The sequence below is a fragment of the Pieris brassicae genome, chromosome 3, assembly GCF_905147105.1.
Source record: "Pieris brassicae chromosome 3, ilPieBrab1.1, whole genome shotgun sequence".
NCBI lineage: Eukaryota > Metazoa > Arthropoda > Insecta > Lepidoptera > Pieridae > Pieris > Pieris brassicae.
The window spans coordinates 21,949,647-21,973,150 of NC_059667.1; the positions used below are offsets into that span (position 1 = coordinate 21,949,647).

The 23,504-nt window shown below is 36.4% G+C and overlaps 1 protein-coding gene across 12 annotated transcripts in view; it reads left to right on the forward strand.

The window, feature by feature from the left end:
- Window positions 1-22,700, forward strand: part of LOC123706659 (nucleolar protein 4) — a 101,588-nt gene extending 78,888 nt beyond the window's left edge. For 8 of the 12 annotated variants that reach the window (XM_045655943.1, XM_045655953.1, XM_045655949.1 and 5 more), the window contains 11 exons: window positions 7,146-7,197; window positions 7,562-7,633; window positions 10,748-10,890; window positions 12,309-12,476; window positions 13,068-13,313; window positions 13,853-13,999; window positions 15,502-15,716; window positions 16,926-17,021; window positions 18,152-18,225; window positions 18,317-18,406; window positions 18,907-22,700. In XM_045655943.1, the coding sequence (XP_045511899.1) occupies window positions 7,146-7,197; window positions 7,562-7,633; window positions 10,748-10,890; window positions 12,309-12,476; window positions 13,068-13,313; window positions 13,853-13,999; window positions 15,502-15,716; window positions 16,926-17,021; window positions 18,152-18,225; window positions 18,317-18,406; window positions 18,907-19,127 (1,524 nt within the window). In that variant the 3' untranslated portion in view covers window positions 19,128-22,700. The remainder of the gene's footprint in view (window positions 1-7,145; window positions 7,198-7,561; window positions 7,634-10,747; window positions 10,891-12,308; window positions 12,477-13,067; window positions 13,314-13,852; window positions 14,000-15,501; window positions 15,717-16,925; window positions 17,022-18,151; window positions 18,226-18,316; window positions 18,407-18,906) is intronic. The other 4 variants (XM_045655945.1, XM_045655946.1, XM_045655944.1 and 1 more) reach the window with 4 other exon arrangements.
- Window positions 22,701-23,504: the final 804 nt, after the last annotated feature.

Consider the following 23,504-nt stretch of genomic DNA (forward strand, 5'->3'; position numbering starts at 1 on the left):
TTAATGATTATACGCTGACTGCCACCTGATTGCTGCTACCAGTGGTTACACTTGTCGATAAAACTAGTGATTTGGAATTGTTTCTTTTACGAAATACAGGTACTTTGAGTAATTGACTCAGCATATTCGAAGTAACGTCTTGTAAAAATTTTACGAATTTAAATTTCCTTACATGTTATACAATGTTACTAAGATTTCCTCATGATTATGCATGTATGAGTAAAGTTATTTCTTTGAGAACTCCTAATATCTCAATTCTTCGACTATCTTTTGCAGAGAATAATATTTGATTTAATTTTCAAGTTTATTTTTACTTTCCTTTACTTCATAGTATGAAGCTGATCTGTCGTTTATCGATAGTCGATAAACTATCTACCGATACCTTGATGCGGCATGACTCGCGGGGTGGCACTATAACGGGCTCGCGAGGGGGATGGAGGTACATAAGGCCATGTATCAGCAGTACATAGGTGGTACCCGAAATTTTGCAGTTTTGTATTGAAAACTAGGTTATTTCCCAATTTATTCCCTATCGATATATGACCTAGGTCCATGTTTATTTGCAGCTTGACACCATTTTCGTGATTAATCACTGTAATACATTTTAATGGACAGGTAACATTTTCGTGCAATCCAATTTTATCATAAAATTATATTTTAATTGACAAAACCTCCGAATTGAAATAAAAAATAGTACTAGCACTTCATAAATAAAAGAAGGCTTAAATATAACTTATAATTTCAATTAATTAATAATACTTGAGGCTTGTGTCCAAGTAACAGCTTTTACAACAGTAAAACCACTACTAAGGAATTTAAGATTAAAACTCCTACGATTTTCATACCCCTAGTACAACTAATTAAGATTATATACTTTTCAATTACATATTTAGTAGATGTTCAAATTGAATCTATCTTATTATATATAAACCATGATTCCAGTACGTCCCACGACGTCTTAAGCGGGAATATGAGTTTCGTAGCGTATATTATATATTTGGAAACCTACACATACTTTGGCATAACAAAGGGATGTATAACCAATCTGCATCTTAAGCAATTAGGTTGTATATATGTACGCACCAGTGCACCTTATCTGTCATTGAGGTGTAATTAATTACAGAGTGAATTGCAATACATAGGGGTCAATGGATCTGCATAGCAGGGCCTATCTCGTGGCTAGTAAAAAGCCGCATTGAAAATAGAAAACGTATGTTTATGTTAAAGCTATGTTGGCTTGAGAATCTTAAAAACTATGCAACGAATTCGAATAGCACCTCTAGAATTCGGCAAAAAAACAGACCTTTTTAGGTCTCGGCCTCAGATTTCTGTGTCTATTTGATAATCATTTGTCAATCTAATAGGCAAGTAGGTGATCGACCTCCTCTGTCTGTCACACGCAAGTTTTCCTTCGCCGTTCGAGTAAATGTAAATGCGAGTTCCACAAAAAAAAATTTACTAGACCATTTTTGTTCAAACATACTGTCACACACTATTCACACTATTACACAACACAGCCGAATTAGGTATTATTTAGTTAAATGTATTTAATATTTTTATTGATTTTATCCTTTCGTAAATGTTTGAACCTTTTTGTATTATGTATTCCAGATTTGGTTGGTATATATTTAGTATAATTATTTTTTGTTAGCCGTTCAAGAACGAAATAATTATATAACTTGTAAGGCCTCCTCGATTTCTTTTATCTGTTTGTACATTCCCCGGTGCAAAATAATCTTTCTGAGGTGAGAGGAGAAGGCTTTAATGAAAAATTATTTTGGCCCTTTTGTTCAACTTCGGGAAATATATATTCGGCAACACTATTAAAAACTATTTTAGTTAGTGATAGAATCTATATAAGATGTCATTTTAAATTATTTACGCGCCAAAACGTGTCATTAGACAAGACAGCGTCGCACCAGTCCCTATGACATACGATTAGCAAACGTCAAGTTTTTGACGTGTCAACTGTCATTCTAAAAATACACTAATACATTGAATTTTGACCAAACAGTCTCTGTCGTAGTTATACTCCATGACAGTATTGGAATTAGACAGGAGAAGAAACCGTCACCGTTTTGTCACTCACGTGAGACATAGCTAAGTATTTTCACTCCATAACGCTTTTAAAGTCATGATTTTTTTTAATTAGACAAGTTAGAGTCGGATAAAGTGATTAAAAAATCCAGAGGCCACTACCTATGCACCTATTTTCGGGGTTTTATTCTTACGTTCCTCCTACGGCGAAGGGAAACATTGTGAGGAAACGAGCATATCTTAGAGTGAGATTCAGAAACGGGTAGTGTGATCTAAAGACTCCCGTATATGAAGCACTTGTTTGGTTTAATACCTGCAGCTGAGTTCATTAGACGACCAGGTGGAATACGAAATTCCAGCCGTATGACCTCGACGTCTGTGGTTCCACAACTGACCGCTTCTAACGGCAGTTTTTACTGCCACCATTATATCGAACCAGCTTCACTCTAAAGTATTTCCGAACCAATTTGACAGTGTCCTTTATGAAAACAGCGTACCGATTCTTCAACCGGCGACGCACTTGCGAGCCTTCTGGGAGTGTATCCATAAGCGGCGGTACTTAGCGGCGGCTTAACATCAGATGAGCCTCCTGCCCGTTCGCCCCTGTTGTATATCATATCATATATGATATTGTTACGAAGACGGGTCGACTGCAATGTTTCTAGATTTTTCCACTAGTTAGAGAACTTTTCAGCAGGCTGTAATATGATTTCTGACCGTTTCAGGAGAGGGTCAATCACATATTAGAAAATTGTAATTTCCAGAATGTTATCCTAGTTTTCAGGAAGCTGAAACCTTTTTTCAGTCGGTTTCAGAACATGTGTGCGTGTAGTAGAGTGGTGCAGTTTTCAAGAGACCCGTTTTCAGGCCTAGGTATACCCCTTTGATGAAGGAATATTCTAGACCGAACTTTCTAGGTGTGAGAGAAGGACGAAATGATACGAGAGAGAGAGGGAGAAGATCAGAACTTTCTCGAAACTAGACTGAGCACTCTAGAACAGCGTACGACAAGGACGGAGTAACGTGCGAAAGAAACAATGAGTGCGGACGTTCTAGAATTGTGCAATCGCTACTCAGTAGCAAGCCCGCCTACAGAGTTCTCGAATATTGTTTAGAATTATTCCCAGGGATATATAAGCGAGCCGAAACGCGACTAGTCGCCTTTAGTTTTGAAGCGATAACAAGAGCGAAACACCGAAGCGATAAAGTGCGAATAAAGTGAATATAAGTGATAAAGTACTGTGTGAAGTGTGCATAAGTGAAGTAATAAGTGATTGTTTTTGTGTGTTATAAGTGCATCTCTGCAATTAATTTGTGCCCATAAATTCCTCATTGATTTTTCAAGAAATAAACCCTTGAATAAATCTACGGCATTTTCTATCCGATCCCCTAGCTCGTAACAATATGATATACAACGTGGATGGACAATGGATTTGATTATATATAATTAAATCCATTTTTGAGGAGCATCTGCCAGACTTGTCAGACAGCGCAAGTTCGTTTCAGAATCTCTCTAGATCAGGTTTATTCACAATGTTGGCCGACACCGTAGGAGCAAGTGGAGCACATAAGAAGATAATCCCTAGATACATAGAGCCATATCAGACACGCTATCAGGTAGATCTAAAGGTTGAGAAGCTAGGCAGCAGTAGAGTCAAATCTCCCTCTCTCCTCTTCTTTAAAGAGATTTTATTTGTTTAAACTAAGTCTGGTGGGCTTAGGGTCCCCCGTCGGGCAGGCACGGCAACTATTTCGGCAATATCCTCATGATATTTATTGGCGACCGCATGCCGGCGTGAACCGCGTCACTTCTTGTGCTATTGAATATAATTGACAATTCTGTGGCAGAATTATTCCAGCTGCCAGGAACATATCACATAGACATTTACAGCAACGTCTAGTCAGTAAAATCATTAGTCTCAAACTTATGTGTTCCTGTTTCTGTCGCTTAAATATAACGCGATATTATACATTATGATTGTAAAAAAAAACCGCATAATCAGCCATATAAAAATAGATTATCATAATGTCATAATAATAACAGTTATTTATAATTGTTGTCAAATCTATGGTCTAAACTCTAAACACTCCCTATAAAGGCGTCTTGCCATTAAAAATGTAATCATCTTCCACTTGAAAGCCTTACACGGCAGTGATGAGTAACTTCTAGGAAGGTGATTAAATAGTTTGATAGCCATGGCGTAAAAATGTTTTAAATACATCGTGGTGCATACCGCCATGTTTTATCCCTTGGTAGCAGGCAACTTTCTTCAAATAATTAGAATAATTTTGGATAAATTACAGTCAGCTTGTTGGTATATTGGCCACCTGTTGCACGAATTCTTTGTTTTCGTAAGGTTAATTTGAGACGATATTTGTTTGTTCTCGCGACATACACACAGACACACCACCACTATGTGGATCCAGCTTCCCGCTTAGCATTTCCGAACCAATTCGACTTAAGAGTCCTTCAAGAAAAGAGCGTACCAATTCTTAAAACTTGCGAAGTGTGTCCAAAGTGGCGGTATCACTTAACACCAGGTGGGCCTCCTGCGGGCTCTTGTTAAATAACCTCTTGGCTCTTCAATAACCAGCATGCTTTAAAATAAAAAGGCCTACTGTGAAGAAGAACCTACCTTCCTATTAAAAAAAAGATTAAGAAAGATATGTAGATACAAAATATTTTAAGGCACTCTGAATATTCTAAGGGTCTTTACTTAAGGAGCCGAAACCACAACGCTTACACAAAGCTGAAAAAGCTGAGAAGGTGATGGAGGCTGGGATCTCGGGAAGACCGGAGTGATCGAAGTAGCCTGTCGCAACATCTACATGGCAGTGGGCAGGCCACATAGCGCGCATGGGTAAGAACCGATGCCTCCATCAATGGAGATCTGATGGCAGAACAAAGGCAGTCAAGGAAGTTGGGTCCAAGTGGATGCAGAGTGGGCCGTGCAGGGCTTTCTGGAGGAAAACGTCCAGAAATGAACCTAATAATGAGGCTGATGAAATTTACCGGTATCTGAAGCTTAAACCAGAATTTACGTACACAGAACCTCTTATTCACTGCGTGACATTCAGGGTCGAGCACTAAGTATACGGGAGTCATACTTGGCGCTGAGTTTCGACTCAGAATCTTACCTACGGGTAACTTAAACCATTTAGGTTCAGTAGTATATCTATAACTTCTTGATTTTAAGATTAATTCCTAATCATTATGACTTAAAGAGGGGAAATAAAATATTGCTATGTTAGAGATGAGGATACTGCCGAGGCGTGAAGTTATACCAATGTAATCTGCCCCATGTAAGATATCTTGTCCATATTGATCGTGGATTAACGTGGAGGCACCACATCAAATGCCACCACATCAAACGCAGGAGCTTAACAAGCATATACTGGAATCCTATCCTGGATGCTAGGAAGAAACACCAGTCTTTCTCTGGACAACTCCTTAAAGTCATCCTGAAGCCCATTTTTAAATATGGCCTCCAATTGTTGAGCACCACAAGTGGTAACGACATAAATATACACCAACGACAACAGAACTAGATCCTAAGAGCAATTGCAAAAGTACCATGGTCCATAACCAACGCTGAAGTTCACGAACACCTTGAAATGAGAACTCTCAAAGAGGAAATTCGGGACTGGCAGCTAAATACAAAGAGCGGCTAATCTGACACCCAAACGAACTTGCTCGCCAATACGGAAGAGATTTTTTGGGCTTGAAGGGAAGATTTTTTTTTCGAGTTTCGGAGATTCTACTGTATGTGTACTGCACCATTCTCTTGGGTCTATGGTGAATGTTACACTGTCTTCTGAGATCTTTCCTATTAATTAAAATATATAAAGCAAACCCGGACCGTGTTATAGGAAATCACGTTGTAAGAGTATTGATGTAAAACGGTTTTTTAAACACGAATTTACTGATTTAGTATTGAAACAGATTCAAAGGTACGCAAAACTAATTGTGGACAAATCATTATAAATTTCCCACTACATAATATAACTTGAGAAATCTCCGTGTGTGTAAATTACGTCATACGAACGCGTTATATTGTTTAATTCTAAAATTTTTGCTCAACACAAATATATATATAGTAAGGAACATTTGTGTAGCTCCAAAGCTTCTGAACGAAACCAGTTCGACAGCTGTACTGTAATTATTTGTACTCAAAAGGATCTTTTTACTGCGATCCCGTCTATTATTTATAGAGAAATTGAAGTTTACCATATCGTAAAGGAATTGGAATGAGAAATTGGAACTTTTTATGGATCAAGTATAAAATTAGTCAAGTGAAACTTATTAAAATCTAAGATTTTGAGTGATTCGTTTTAGTCTAATATAAAAAAACAGACATTAGCGCTACAACCATTCCAGGTCCGGGCTACAGATTTTTGTATCTGTCTCAATGGTCAATCTAATAGGCAAGTAGACCATCAGCCTTCTGTGCCTGACACACGCCGACTTTTTGGGTGTATGGCAAGTTTCTCACGATGTTTTCAACGTTCGAGCGAATGTTAAATACGCACGCCGCACATAGAAATAAAGTCCATTGGTTCACAGCCGGGAATCGAAGCCTCGCCCTCAGGGATGAGAGTCACACGCTGTAGCCACTAGGCCAACAAACAATGGTCAAATATGATAATAATAAAATTGAATTGGACTTATTTCTCAATTGCTGGGCAACTATATGGTTTTATACTTTAAATTAACAAGTCTTTTTGGTTAATATTTCACGTTAAAAGCAGATTAACGAACAATATTCTATGGACAGAAACGAGGGGCTATATTTAGTGGCCCAGCACTATCGATTTGTGCCGGAGCGATGACCGGAACCGCGGACCATTTCACTAATTATTTACTACTTAGCACTTATGCCTCCCTGGTACAAGACGTGGATTGGATTTCCCTGGTACTACTCGAAAATACTCTTACTATATATATATATATATATATATATATATATAAGTACTACACATACAACATACACGTAGTTTATTTATATAATAAATATGTTATTTATATTTCATATATATAATTTTACGCTTTTCGCGTTAACCCAGTAATTTTTAAAAACGTGATAACTAAAATAAGTATTTTGTTACAGGACAACTTAACCCCAGAGCCAATAGATATGAACGACGAAGATAACTTCTCTAGTAAGTATTTTCCACTTATTCTTTTTTAGCTAAATCCAATTTAACAGATACCTAAATAGTAATCAAGATAGACATAGCACATCCAACTTACGAAATTCTAGGTAATCCTACTGGACTAAGTAATAACAATAAATAAGTTGCGAACTGTTTCAAAGCCTTTATCTATTAGAAATATAAATTAATAAACACTATAAATATTTATAGTCTGTATCTATCTTGATTAACAGCCGCTTGCATCACATCAAAACATGTATTTTATGAAACAACAAAACTTTTTGTCATAAAATACTGGCAACCGAATTGGCTATAAATTTTTTTTAGTTCCGTTTTCAAAATTTCAATTTTGGAATATGATCTGGTGCAGGTCAAGGCTACGCGAAAGATGCTGAGAAGTTGAAAATGATGTTGCTAGCTTGGAATTACAACGGTCAAACAGGTAATATTTTAACTATATATAGAAACAATAAAAATTCATAAATCTGTGGCGCTACAACCTCTTAGGTCTGGGCCTCTGTCGGTGATCAGCCTCTTGTGCCTGATACACGCCGTAGACTTTTTGATTCTAAGGCAAACATTTCCTCACGATTCCCTTCACCGTTCGAGTAAATGTTAAATGCACATACAAAGTGCATTGATTGATGCACAGCCGGGGATCGAATTTACGACCTCGATACGACACATATACATAATTAAATATCAATAAATATAAAAAAATTGGTTATGTTAACAAACTTCAAGCTGAACTTCTGTCGGTCTAATGTAGTTATAAATACATGTAGATGTATTTATCTATATTGTTCTATATATATATACGCTATATGTCGTGTACAGTTATGCATTGGCATTTCGTATTTTTTATGCAAACCCAACGGCCTTTCCTTAAAGGCCTTAATTTCACAGTAAAAACGACGCTTCAATATAGGCTTAAAATTATGGCTTCCAAGTTAGAATTTGCTAGTTTTATTCATTGGACATAATTTCTGCAAAACCGCTTGGCTATTTTTACTGTGCAATGAAGCCGTACGTACGTACTAGGGGCGCATCAATTTATAGGCACCCGGCCTGGGTTGACATTTAGCAAGCAGATGCACCGTTCCCTGAGTACTCCATTAATATCTGCCGCCTTGGTGCATAATGTTTTCGTTAACGGTTTATTTTGAGTCTATGGTTAGGGTTAATTAAAAACTTTTTTGTTACATAGCTTAAACACAAGGCTTAAACAGGTCTTTGTATTCTTTACTTACACTGTTAATTTTTACTATTATTATTGCATTATTTTTATTTTTTGCGGCGCAAACTAACTGTTGTGGTCTCTGGCGCTGTGAAACACGTTTGCTACACCCGCAACACACACACATTACACACTAAAATGTAACTTATACCTTTATTCTGTTTGGTTATTTTTCTTTTTTAATTATTATTTTGAGTGTTTCTGTGTCTGTGTGCGTTTCAATTATACTATAAAAGGACGTGCAGCACAGTTCAGCACGTCTAGTACTCCAAGTTCTAGAAGGCTATCTTATTTGGTACCAAAATTCTTTAAAAAAGGGAATTCAAAAACGTTAGGGCTCGCTATAAGCAAAATATTTCAACTGGTTTTCTAGGCGTGTTCTGTGGCTTGGGGTTCTTTTAACCTGATTAATTTAGGAAGCTCAAACTAGTTTTAGTGGTGGTTGATTATGAGTCATTATATCCATTCATTTTTAATCTATTTATAATCAGGACTGGTCTTATTGCAAGTTCCAGTGAAACAATATATTTTTAGTAGCAGTTACAGAAGCCCGAAGCTTGTTTTTTTTAAAATAACAACCATAATGGTGTAGTAAAAACATCTTACAATCTCGTACAGTGTGTATTCCTTGTAGCTCCTGAGGTCGCAGGTTCGATCCCTGGTTATGCAACAATGTTGTACCTATTTGGTATTCGTGTCTATATAAGGTACTGAGTATTGTAATGAAAGGCTCTTCAAGACACGACTATTTAATACGAATGTCGGTACAATACTAATCTATATTAAAGCATTGCCGTGTGAGCATTTAACGCTCGCGCGACCAAACACGAGAAAATCAACATATCTAAGGCAAAGAACATTCACTTGTATACAAAATGATTACGAAATATATACAGAAATTGAAATCCCAGACCTGCCACTGGTTTTTTTTAGTTAATTTCCGAAATATATTTATACACTAACAGGGGAAAGTAGAAATTATATATTATTCTAGATAAAATTGCTCACAACTATCTAAACACAGTTTTTTTCACACACAGAGTATTACCTTTTACAATTACGTCCGTTTTAAAATAAACAAAGTATTATTACTATCAAATAACCATTACAATTACAAGAAACAATTTATTAATTAAATTTAATTATACAGCTGACCACAAACGGCCGCCATCTTGTTAGTTCATAATGTTAAAATTTTGAAATTCGCTTTAAAACGCTAAGTTTATTGATTACTTATGTGGTTATGTTTATCGGTGAATATACAGGAGAGTTGACAATTTCTTACAAATAATAAGCGTTTACGAGAATTACTTATGAAGTTATTACTTAGGGCGATTTTTTTATTTATTGCAATTTTTTATATTTTTATTTCCAGTAACATGGACGAGCAAAGTAAACATCTTTACTTATTTATTTCTTATAATAGCTTTTTAATAATTATTATTATTTTTATTTTACTTAATTATTATGTTTTGTCTCCACGCTCTGCTACCAAAAAATTATGTACCACAAAGAACGGTTCGGTGACCGTCGATACACAATCTTATACTAGAATAATAAGTCCTGTGTACATACCTCGTCACAATATCTTCTTACCAGGAAGAAAGGCACACAATATTATCAGCCGTAAGGATTTAGAGAAATTCTATTAGTTTGGGAACAAAGAGAGGTTAGACTGATGCTAATACCTTGCCTCACCATAGTTCTCAAAAACGCACTAAACACTCACTATAAAATTCTAAATAGTGGACGTAACTATTATTATCAATTATAATTAACAAAAAGTATATATCAAAATAAAAAATGTGTCTAACGTAACCCGAGTAAATCTCAACAATAACTCAACTAATAAATGTGACAATCGGCCGAGAAAAAATATTTGGGGTCACCCTCATCAAAAGTTATTAAATTGAAATTATGTATTTCGAACAACTATTATTGTAATTATTTTTATTTTATTACTTTATTTGCGTCTGAGGCGCAAGATGACTGCTGTGGTCTCTGTGCAGAATGACCAGCGCTGTGGAACACGTCTGGTCCACAGCATAATGCTGAACCAGATCCAGTTACTACAATTACACACTTTTTATAATGTAGATTATTTATTGTATTTTTCTCTCCATGTTATTTTGACTTTTTGATTATTATTATTTTGTGTGTTTATTTGTCTGTTTCGTTAGTGATAAATGTCTATGTCTAAGTTGGTTTTATTTAACCAGCTAAAAGAATATTCCCAAGAATATCCTCTATATTACAGCTTCCTCTACAATGTATTTTATTTACGAATATTACACCTTGACTTATTTAATCACATTCCAGGCAGGAATGGAGACTTACCAGAAACTGGTACGGACAGTAGTATGGCTGACCTGTGGGCCTCCTACCACAGCGCGTTGGGGCTCGGAAGCAAACCGCCTAAGCCTTCCACACCTCTCACTACCGGACACTCGGTGAGTTTTAAGGTTGATCAGCGTTTCATACTATTTTTACTTGGATTTAATTAATAACTATTTTCTATATTAACTATAATTTCTATATATGGTTTGCGGACTAAGTTTCCGCACTTACTCTCATAAGGTCCGTTTTACGTAACGTGCTGGCTAACTAAGCCAGCCTAGCTTCTTTCAAAAGCACAGAATTCTCGTGGGCACTACGCAGGCTCCACGGAACGACTTTACTGCCTTGAGCTTTAATATGTTGGTTAGCCACAGCCACGCATTCCAGGACTACGTGGGTGACTGATTCATGTGAAACTTCCTGGACGTAGAAGATATATTTAAAATTTTTTTTATATATATAGCATAGTCGTAGCGTAGTCGGTGTGTTTCGTCCTTTCTATTAAGACGGTTACATAAGGCAATTCTTATAATATTTAACAACACAAAGATACAGTATTTACAATATTCTTAACCTACATAGTCATAACTAAAAATTAATAAAAAGAAAATTAAACAAATTTAACAAGTTTAGTCCCTATGGCAGGTAGGTAGGTAGTTAGGTAGGTAGGGACTCATTTTGCGCACTTAAGACTCGTAATTGGGCCGTTGTGAGTTAAGTCCTGGCTAATTTAGCCAGCCTAACTCCCTCCAGAAGCACAGAAGTCTCCTGGGCACTTCACAGGCTTCGCGGAGCGACCTCACTGTTCCGGGGATTTTTGTACGTTGATTAGCCACAGCCTCGCATTCCAGGGCTACGTGGGTGTATAGCAGTGTAGCAGCCCTATAGCAGTGTATAACACTGGCAGTATTTCCTTCCTACGATAGTTATTCGTTGAGCGAAAGCACCAGCTCTGGTGTCACCAGTATCTACAAGGCGCCAACTTAAATCTTTAACTAACTTATTTACGAAATATTGTCATATTTTATACTCGATGTTTCTTGGCTTGTTCTTAAACCAGAGTTGTGACTAACTAGGCTAATCAATGTTTATTATTAAAATATTTATAAGTTACTAGCTGACCTGGCAATATTTTTTTAGTTAAATAAAAATAACTAACTACTATAATAAAATAGGGGTTGGTCGTACAAAGGTGACAATTAAGGTTTGTGTATTTTTGTATGTTGTATCATAAAAATAAAAAATAAAATTTGGGATGGACCCCTTATCACTTAGGGGTTTGAAAGATAGTAGCCAATTCTCAGACTTACTGAATATGCATAAAACATTTCATAAGAATCGGTTGAGCCGTTTCGGAGGAGTATGGGAATACAAGAATTTTATAACTATAGATACTCAATTTTATACAAATACATAGTTTATGAAGTACAAAAACTCTAAGCCTCTTAAGAATGCAACTGGTAATATTTTGAACGATGATTTTGTTAGGAATGAAAATGGAAATAAATCTATAAATCTCATCTCACTTAACGGAACTTTTCAGAGTCCAATCCACATTGGTTCAACACCAGTGGAGCCAGTATCAACGCACGATGAGACTTCATCATCCGACAGAACCAAGGACGATGATGATGGAGGAGCATCTGATGATGACAGCGATGATCGTGTCGATCCCCAACATCATGATCCTGAGCGGTTAAAGGCGTTTAATGTATGTTACATACTATGTGTGTTAATTTTTTAAAATTTCATCCTTTTGACGTCCACGATTATTTTTTCAAAACTTTATCATGTTGCTTAAAGGAATCGGTATTTTCTGAACCACAGACCATTTAATAAATCAATGACTTGACTCCATTAGCCACCTTGGGTCACAATTTTCGCTTGACTATTGTCAAAACAAACCCTGCTTCAAATAGAAAGTGAATTGACAGTTCTTGAAACTAGATTTAGTTGTGAGACGCGTTCTGTCTCGAGTTCTAAATAATTAAGTGGCGCAACAACCTTTTTAGCTCTGGGCTTCAGATTTTTGTATCTGTTTCGTGATCAATGTAATAGACAAGTAGGTGATCAGCCTTCTGATCCTGCTACACACCGTCGTCTTTTTGGGTCTAAGGCAACATTTCCTCACGATGTTTTTCTTCACCGTTCGAGCGAAAGTTAAATGCGCACATAGACTGAAACTCTATTGGTGCATGTGCCGGGTGCCGGGGATCGAACCTACAACCTCCTCCTTCCTCTAAATTCAAGTTCTGCATACAGTTATATAAAATCAAGCTAATTAATGCGATACAAATTTCAGATGTTCGTTCGCCTTTTCGTCGACGAAAATCTTGATAGGATAGTTCCTATTTCAAAGCAGCCTAAAGAGAAGATACAGGCCATCATAGATTCGTGTACTAGACAGTTCCCAGAATTTGCTGAGCGTGCCCGCAAGAGAATCAGAACATACTTGAAGAGTTGCAGGCGCAACAAGAAGGTTCGAGGAGATGGACCGGCTACGGGCAATGGCGGGAACACTCCATCAGGCAACGCCTGGGACACAGCGGTGAGGGTCCGAGCTCTGCATGAATCATAATGTCTTAGTACTTATAGTCGTAATATGCTCGTGTTGGTTGTGTGTTTCGAGTATGATAGAGAAGAGTGAGAGACGATTGAACTAGAAGATAAGACTTTTCAATCGGGCAGAAGTCTCATCTGATGTTAAGTGATGCCGCTGGCCATGGACACTCGTGCATTGCCCATGAACCCTAAGTCGAATTGGTTCAGAAATACTTCAGCTGCCGGAAACACGCTCAGTTGGAAACATACTACTGATATTAAAACAAATAATATATGTATCACCAAACAAAATTATAGTTTTTTCATAGACAAATTTTCATTTTCTAACTATACGCTAGACGCGCTCTACTAAACAGCGGGAAACTTGAAACTGGCATAAAGTTGAAGCTGTTGCCATAATATTAAAAAAAAGCGGGAATCAAATTTCAGTAATTAAAACAAGATACCTATATAGTGGTAAAGCACAGTGGGTGAATCCCAAAGTATCAGGGTTGCTAGCTATTGACTAGCTGTGTTACAACTCAGGTGCGTCCGACTCCCGCGCACTTAACGTCTGTACAAGCTGAACATATCTTGGCGCAGGCGTGTGAGAACGAGAGCCTCAACGCGAAGCGGATGCGGCTTGGCCTGGATCCAGTCAGCCAGCCCATGCCGACCGTGCCTACTCCTATGGTGAGTTATGACACAAACATTGAAAAATTTGTAACTTATAGAAAACAATTATTCACACATTACACTTTATAAGATCCATTCAGCTTTATAATGTTGGAAAATAAAAGAATGCAAGATTGTTGCAGGCAAACCCAGGTTTCTATTTACTCTACTTTGTAGAAATACATCTGCAGAATTAAAAAAAAACATGAAATTGTATGTTTAATAAGAAAGAACCAAAAGTAAGATAGATAGAGAAAAAGAATTTATAAGAAGGGGAGGTGACCGAGCAAAAAGATTTCTTGATGACAAATTCTATCCCTTATGTAACTTTGTATTAGACCTAGACATAACAATCATTACTAAAAAACACACACAGAAACACACAAAATAGTAATAATCAAAAAAGAAAAAAAACAAAAACTTCTTGAAAGAAAAAAGTGTCTTGTGGTTGTAAATGCCCCTGGCTCATCATCATGCTGGGGACCACACGTGGTCAGTCTCCCAGAGACAGCTAGTTTGCACGTTTGTCGCAAAAAAGTAGTATGTAATCATAATAATAATAATAATAATAATACTTAGTAGAAAAAAAATATCACTTAACTGCAATTTTGGTAATATTCGTAATTGATTTGCGATATTTGTTTTAAAATCAGTGTTGTTTTATGTTTGCTATTTTAAAAGAGTACTGAGAGTTTTTCAGCGCGGCTTACTCTCTCAAATAAGACAGAGGGTGTTGTATTCAAATTTAATGACCTGGAATAAGTGATACCTGTATCTTATATTCCATTATAAAAATATATATTTTTTATTTTTTAAAGTGAAACTTCTTTCAGTGTCACATTTTTCGGTTACGCGTCACATTTTCCCGTTACGCTCCATATTTTTCTTGTCCCTTCCACGATTGATTCGAAGCCATTAATAACGATATCAATGATAGTATATACAATTCATGAAATTCTGTAATAATCTTAGTAGTAATAAGGTAAAATGAAAAATGATAATAAAAGCCTTTTGTTAAACCCTTCTTATAAAACTTCTTATTATTCATTATTATTATTTAGGTTATAAAGAAGTTTCACGTCTTACGTGTGTACACTAGTACACGCACAATTTTTTTAAAATTCTTATAAAAATTTATTTCTTATTTTAATTTATACAGTGTAAGTTCGTCTCAATTAAGCAGTGTTTGCCTAGTGGCTTCAGCATGCGACTGTGGTCATGCACCAATGGGCATTCAGTCTATGTGCTCGTACGGTGAAGAACATTGTGAGGAATTGGGTATATCTAAAATCTAAAATTGACGCTGTGGGATGATCCCCTACTTGTCTTTAATTTAAATAAACGGATTCAACCTAAGATCGAGACTTATTAAGGGTTAGAGCTCCACTGGTTTAGTGTTATTACCACTTTATGTCAGGGTCATCATAGATCTTCTTCAATGGGACTAAATTATCAAATTTCGTACCTATTTTAAATGTATATGTATAAAATAGCTAACCAAATATAAGGTATAAATCCAGGCCATAGACACGACGGCGACATCATCATTCCTGAACCTGTACAGCGGGGCAATCAGCAGCCCAGCATCCACCACGACTACGACAGCCCCAGGACACAGCAAGGCTGCAGCGGACACCACCAGGCCCTCAAACAGCCCCACCATGGAACCACTGCTGAACAACAACAGCTTGAAGCTTGACAATGCGAATGGCAACACTGGCAGCAAGACTGCAAGGTAAATACCTAAGCTACGATGACTGCGCTTTATGGTTAAGCCTGCACAAGCTTCTTGAAGTGTCCTCACAGTTCACTATAGGCATTCTACCTCAAAAGCATAAGACAAAAAAAATATTTTTTAATGTCCAATATAACTTGACCCGATAGTGATCTTCCTGCTCCATGATATGGCCCTCACAAGCTACAAACAACATCATAACATTAATAGAACCACAGAGTGTAAATAATAAATCAAAAATATTTTAACAAAAAATTGTTAAACCTATTCTTTTTTAAATAAATATTAAAAAATATTTATTCATATACGTAACAATGTACACTTTTAAACGTCTCAATAACTGTATACTATCTAAATTCACGATTTGATTTATTTTTTAAGCAATAGATGGCGTTGTACATGTACCACCTTCAAGTGCCACTAAGACTCGTCCGTATCGTACACGATTTCTTGTCCAACCGTTCGATACGCTATGGTGTAGAGAACGTTGTCGTTCCCTCAACTCATCAGGGCGGGAGTTCCTCAAGGCTCAGTCCTCGCGCACTTCCTGTTCACGCTGTTCACCAGTGACATTCCTAGGGATCCCAATGTGGAGCCCGATGACATCACTCTGTATACCACCCACAAAGATAGAGGCGTCATTGTGGACATACTCCAGACCGCAACCACGTCGCTAAGCTTTCGGAAATGAGGCTTCCAAATAAATCCTGAGAAGAGTGTCGCAGCTCTCTTCGCCAGGGGCAACCTCGGTGCTCTCTCTCATTTTCGGGAAAAAATTCGCCTCAAAAAAGAGGTTTTAATTAATAATAGTCAAAAACAGACTAGGTTTAAAAAACCGCCTTCACCGGGGAAGGTGAGGACCTTTACTTCGTACTTCGCTCACTCCAGTGAGCTTCCGTCCTGCCCTTCAGGCGATTGACCTCCCCGCGACGACCCAAGCCGAAGTCCGAGTCTCGCAGGGGACTTTTCCGCCGTGCTACGCCAAAACACCCCGAAAAGTTAAGGCCCTTAAGGTCAACCGCGAGATTCCATAAAACAATTTAAGACGGAAGTTTATTTGTAACAGTTTGAGACATATTTCAATAGTGTGTGGTGTGTGTTTCCGTACGTCAGGTTGTTTTCGTTCATATATTATCATCTTGTTTAGGGAACAAAAAAAGAGACATTTTATAAATAAACTTCGTTGTAGCATCTGAAAAGGCTTAATAGTTATTTAAATTCCAGTCCAGCTTCGTCGCCAGCGCCGCTGTTTAGACCATCTTTCCCATCCACTTTTGGCAACCCACCGTCTTTTGGCAGACAAAGGTGAGTTCTATAGTTAGTACATTATGTCGTTGCTTTTTAAATAAATAAATATATTGTTTACATAGTCCAATAATAAATTAACTGATCACTAGTATTGTAATGTTTATAGGCCGCCCAAATAATGTATACCTTTGGAAAACATAGCACCGACTGTAAATGGCAATATTTCTTGTTATAATTAGTCTTCTACAGAGAGTGTTGGCCAAGTGGCATCAGCGTGTGACTCTCACACTTGAGGTCGTAGGTTCGATCCCCGGCTGTGCACCAATGGAGTTTCTGTCTATGTTAACATTCGTTCGAACGGTGAAGGAAAACATTGTGAGGAAATGTATCCTTAGACCCAAAAAGTCGGACAATCACATAACAGATACAGATCTGAGGCCCAGAGGTTTTGGTTTGTTTTTTTTTTTGTAGGGAATGAAACGTAAACAATTATTAGTTACCTGAATTGGAAGATTCTATTAAGAAAAACACTTTTTGAACGGATTAAAGCTATGTATTATTATTAAAAACTTATAATTAGCTTTTCAGCGTGCGTGGTCACGGTGACCCGCGAAACGTCGGAAAAAAATTAAAATTTCGAAGTTATGTAAATAACTATTTTTTAATAATAATACATAGCTGTAATCCGTTCAAAAAGTGTTTTTCTTAATGTGTAAAAGCTATTTTAACAAAAGATAATACTAGATTCTATTAGGCCAAATTCTTGTAAGCCAGTGCCAGTCAGCCAGATTTTAGGCACTGGCATCTCATCTCAATTGGCCTTGTCTTCTTCATCTCATTTTATGGATTCTATACGGTCCGTAGTCATCGGATTATTCTGTGTTAACCTATTATGCTATTTAACGAATGAATGCAATGTAACAGTTGAAGACAATGCTTGCGTCTGGCTATACTCTTGAATTAAGAAAGCCAGACTAAACCAAATGTACAGCCTTGGCTCGTACAGATAAGTAAGCCATCAAATGTTTTAAAACCCTATAAAATGGATCACTATAGGAGCATGGTAAATATGACAGAAAAAAATTTCTGACATAGTACCATATTGATATTTAAAAGAAACAAAGTATCAACAGTTAAATAATTAATATTTCTATTTGGTAACATTATTTTGTTTAATTAAATTTCAGCTCATCGACAAGCCAATCTTCAGCGCTGTCAAATACAGCATTACTGTCAACCCTTACAGCTTTGCCACCAACTGGTAATGTGTTTTAAAATTATTACTCATTAAACCATAAATTTCTCTATCATAAAGAAATAATTGTATAATTTTTTTTGATAATATTTTTCAGGTGTCGGAGTTAACGCGGCAATGGCTGCGTATCAGAGCGCACTGTTATCCGCAATGGCTGCGCACACGCACACATTTCCCAATATAACTGGTAAGCTTATTGCCACTTTATTTATATTAGGTAACTACTCAGTTGATATGTTTTAAGATTGTGAAATACTAAATGAAAACGTTTTATCTCGGTGAAGAAAATCCAGCCGTGTGTAGCGACGACGACCCAAGACGTGGTACGAGTCTCGCTGGACGCCCTTACGCTAATCGCTAGCAAAAGGCCATGCCGGTCGAGTTACGCTAGCCAAATCAGCCCGAGCTGAGCTGTAAAGGAGCTTAAGGTCAAAAGCTAGATTCCATTTAAAAAATCGCAGTATTATGAGAGTTATGATGCGATTTTTTAAATGTAATAGGAGGCAAACTGGCAGGAAGCTCACCTGATGTTAAGTGTTACCGCCGCCCATCGACACTCAAATTGCCAGAAGGCTCATAGGTGCGTCGCCGACCTTTTAAAGTGACACTCTGTCTTCCCCTCTGATAAGTTTTTATTGATATTTATAGTTTGGCCATAATTATCAACAAATCTCTCTTTATTTGCAGCTCCAACAGATCTGTCGCTCAAGACATCGACTACAACTCTTCATTCCACATCCACGCCATCCATAACAGGAACCAGCTCACAAAAATCTCTATTGTCTCACAAACTCTCTGGTTCCGAAGTCGGCGCCGTTCGGCAATTGATCACCGGGTACCGTGAGTCCGCAGCATTCCTCCTCCGATCTGCTGACGAGCTGGAAACTTTACTTTTGAACCAGCCCTAGGGAATGTCGAATTACCTCGGATTTAAATTCGGGTACTTTTAAACTTGTCAATTTGACAGCTGACAGTTTTATATCCTCGATATTTAAAGTATGGGAAAAAATTCAAAACAAAGATATTTCGAATACTATTTGAATTTTCAAATTCGATTTTGGAACACTTAGAAAGATTTAACGGGATTTGTTTGATAGTGTTAAACGCAAGTGTCATAATATCACAGAACCTCAATTCTACGGAACTTGACAATTTAGTTTGACATTTGACTCATTAAAGTATTGTATAAATGTTTTCGGTGAAGTACCTCATAAAATATCTCGTCCTACTCGTGACCTGAAGGTCACAATTAATTGTAATAAGGATTGCTACGCTTTTAAAAATTTCAATGCTACCAACCTTGCTACTATCTAAAAGTTTATCAATTTGACTATTAGGATTACGAGTTACAAAGAGCTTGGACAAAAATTACTTTACGTTAAGCCGCTATGAAACGTATAGTGGCGTTACGTGATTCTATATACACTTGGCGCAAAGTATTTTTGTCTATGCCCTAGTCCATCTGGCGAAGAAGTTGCCATAAAGTGTTGCCATTTAAAACTCGTTTCGAAGAGTACAAAATTATTTTGTGTATATTTAGAATTAAGAAAAAATCAGGGAGTTTTTAGCGTAAGGAAATTTGGATTTCTTGCCTGGTGCGTTAGTTTAGGACAAATTGGCTGATTACCTCCACTCAAACCTTTCGATACATGGCATAGAGTATAGCAGAGTTTACAATTTATGGCATTCTAGGTGTAAGGAGCACGAATTTATTTGTTGTTTTGTATTATATTTATAGTTCTCTAGTTGTATTTATATTCGATTAATATATTCTTATAAGTTTTTCATTTACGGTCAAGATTGCTCCATCCAAAATGTCTTTGGCACGGCAACACTTATACATTTGTGTGAATTTGTCCACAGATTATAAATTTAACGTTCGTTTATTCTATCTTCGTAGTCTATAGACATCTGTAGTCATTTTAATGTGGTATGTGACCCTCAAAATTGCTATTGTTCTGTTATGTTGAAACAAAAAATTGTTCAGGCCCGTAAATCAGTCTCTGTCACAATTGTCAAATGCGTCAAACTTCCTACGTCAAAAGGTTTGACAACTGCTGAAGCTAGATTTCGTCGTGTGACGTTTCAGTATTACGGGCCTTCGTCCTTTGACGAAGTTAAGGGTTTTATTGATCGAAAAGTTAAAACAAGACAAAAACTCCATGTTTTGTGTGTTAAGTGTTGCCTTGCATAATTATTTGCTCAGTACTATATTTGTGTATACTTGTTACCATAGACGTGGCCAGGTACTAGATAAGATAAAATTACGGCTTATGGTGTACAAAATAAGTTCCATTTTAAGTATTTTTTGTCTTTGGCCTAATTTTTGTTAGTTTGTGTTATTTGTATTAATATTGGATTTTGAACGTTGGAGCGACAATTTAAGACTCACGTTCTTGAAATTGTGATCTTTAGACTAACTGGTTAACAGTTTAGGAATATGAGCTCAGAATAAGTACCAATAATAATGGAAAATCGTATTCAAAAGTGTTGCTAATCTCACAGCGCAGCGTTAGCCTACCTTCAGCGTGCGATTCTCATCCCTGAGGTCGTAGGTTCGATCTCCAGCTGTACAGCAATGGTTTCTTTCTCTGTGCGCATTTAACATGCGCTCGAACGACGAAAGAAAATATCCTTGGGGAAATGTTGCCTTTGACGCAAAAAGTCGCCAGTGTGTGTTAACCACAGAAGGCTTATCACCTACTTGCCTATTAGATTGACAATCGACCATGAAACAGATACATAAATCTGAGGCCCAGACCTATAACGGCTGTAGCGCCTCTGATTTATTTTTCTCTGCCGTTCGAAATCCAATATAACATCGGTTACTTTAAACCAGCCAATGAGGGCAAAGGATATTCAAGTATCGAACTATATTGCTGTCTCACTCATGAGAAGCGAAATATATATTAATGAATGAGACAGTTATATTGTTATAACTGTTTATATTGTTTTAAGACGTATGTTTTGGCCAGTTCTTTACAATAATATAGGATAATAGATTTTGTTAATTTCTAACACAATATGTACTTAATAGAATAATTCAATAACAAACGCTTTATTACGTTGCTACTGGTTCAAATGGTCAAAGATTTTCCTTTGACATATACCACATAAAATATAGAGGAGTTGGAGAACGGTTTATAATAAATAAAAACATGGCAGGTTCAGTAAATTATCACTGTTCTGTGAGATTGTGAGTCTGTCGTATGCCTGGGTAAGTAGAAAGGAACGGGGAATCCTTAATTCCTTTACGTACGGTTTCAGGGACACGTGTCAGCCTCATGTCTACTCAGGGGAATGGGTATTCGGCCCATTAGTTTGGAATATGGATGGAAAATTCTTTTTATGTCAATGGAAATCTGACCTTCAAATAATCATATAATAGTTTCACACTTTGCCAGTTTTCACAATAGCTAAGACGCTTACAGCCAGTTTGAGAAATTGTAAATCCACTTTTGAATATTAAAATTGCCAAAGAATTGACTTGACGGCCTATCCACGAACGGAACAAAATACTCCCTAAATCTAGCTTATGTACTGTTTTGTCTCCTTCTGTCACGTTGTGATGAAAGGAGACAGATGACAGAACGCTAAAGGCGAACAGTTTTTGTTATTTTTATAGAAATATATGGAAATAACTTTTTTATTATAAATAATATAATCATTTTTTTTTAATTTCTCAATCATACCGTATTCTAAGTCACTCAAACTTCACTTTTCAGAGATGTCAAATCATTTACATTTGAATTTGACATATTTTACAGTACTTAGTAAATTGATGCCTTTTGGAACACGATAATATTCACAAAGATTGATCCCTTGAACTAAATCTAAGTAAAGTTTTGTCACACTGTGTATACGCTGTAATGAAAAGAGACAGACGACTGAACGGTGTTTATTAAACTTAATTTGTAACGACATTTCTAGAAATATATGGAAATATCTTTCCTGTTTTAATTTGTGTAATTCCATACTTTAATCCAATTTTTCATAAATATCTCAATCATTATAGTACTATAAGTCACTCAAACTTCACTTTTCAGAGCTGTCAGATATTTGAAATTGACATTTGACAGTGCCCTCTACTTTTTTTTTTAATAAAAACAATTCCGATCGTGTATAGACCTTTTTGTGTATGTGGACTTGCTTTTTCGTGTTAATCTTAAGTAGTTTACGTTAATTCCGATAATTTTCGAAAAGTTCGGTGCATAGAGACATGTAGTATTGTAAATTGATTGTAAAAACGATTAGTTATAAAAAAGTTTATAAGTGTATTGTTGGCAAAATCGAAAATGACAGTGAAAAGTTAAAATGAATTTGTTAGACATTATATATTAGAGATGTATACATGAGTTATCAATTAGTTTGAGAGTAATAAAAAACATTGTTACTATTACAATATGAGATTTAGATATAATTTTGCAATTTCAAAATGTGTGTTTTACAATTTTGAAAAGAAAATATTAAATATGCTCGTATAATTATTATTTATTTTAATTTTAAATAGAAAACCCTATTGACTCATAAAAAAATACACGTGTATGTACTTGTGTACACGCGTTAGAAGTTATACTTCTTTGGTGTAAAGATAAAAATCTTTTTAAAAAATTTATCGCCTTATGTACGTTTGTAGAAAAAACGACACTAACAATAGAAAAAAGGTATTTAATACATTGAAAGTTTTACTGTAACGTATCTAGATAAATAAAGTTTATTTAAATATCACAAAAAAATATTTCTACATAATTAAAGAAATTGGCCTTTTATATTTTAAAATGTTGACAATAGGTGTCGAGTTTTAGTGACCGTGTGCGCACGCATCCTAAAAAATTATATTTTTTCCCTCAGACGCCTATATATCAGACGCTATAACTTCAGAAACTACTATACGATATTTGGAACGCAAGGCAGGTTTTACAGGACAGAGTACATAAAAGTACAGTGTGCGGTGTTTGAGGATTCACATTCAAAGTGAACTTAACCTAAGCCTTTAAAAGATGAAAAAGGAAAGATTTCATTAGAATTAATTGTACGAGCCAAGGCTGTACATTTTGCTCACTCTTTCTCTTTCTTTCCCTATGTACGTACGTACGAACGCAAAACGAACGTTTTGCTTTTTTACAGTCGTGAAAATTTCCTACGTTTGTACGTGCCATGGCTGTACATTTCGATCAGTTATAAGCGTGACAGTTTCCCAAATCGTCGGTGTTACAGCAAAGCCAGACGTAGGCATTCTCTTTGACTGTTAAAATTGCATTCATTCGGTACATAGCAATTAGCAC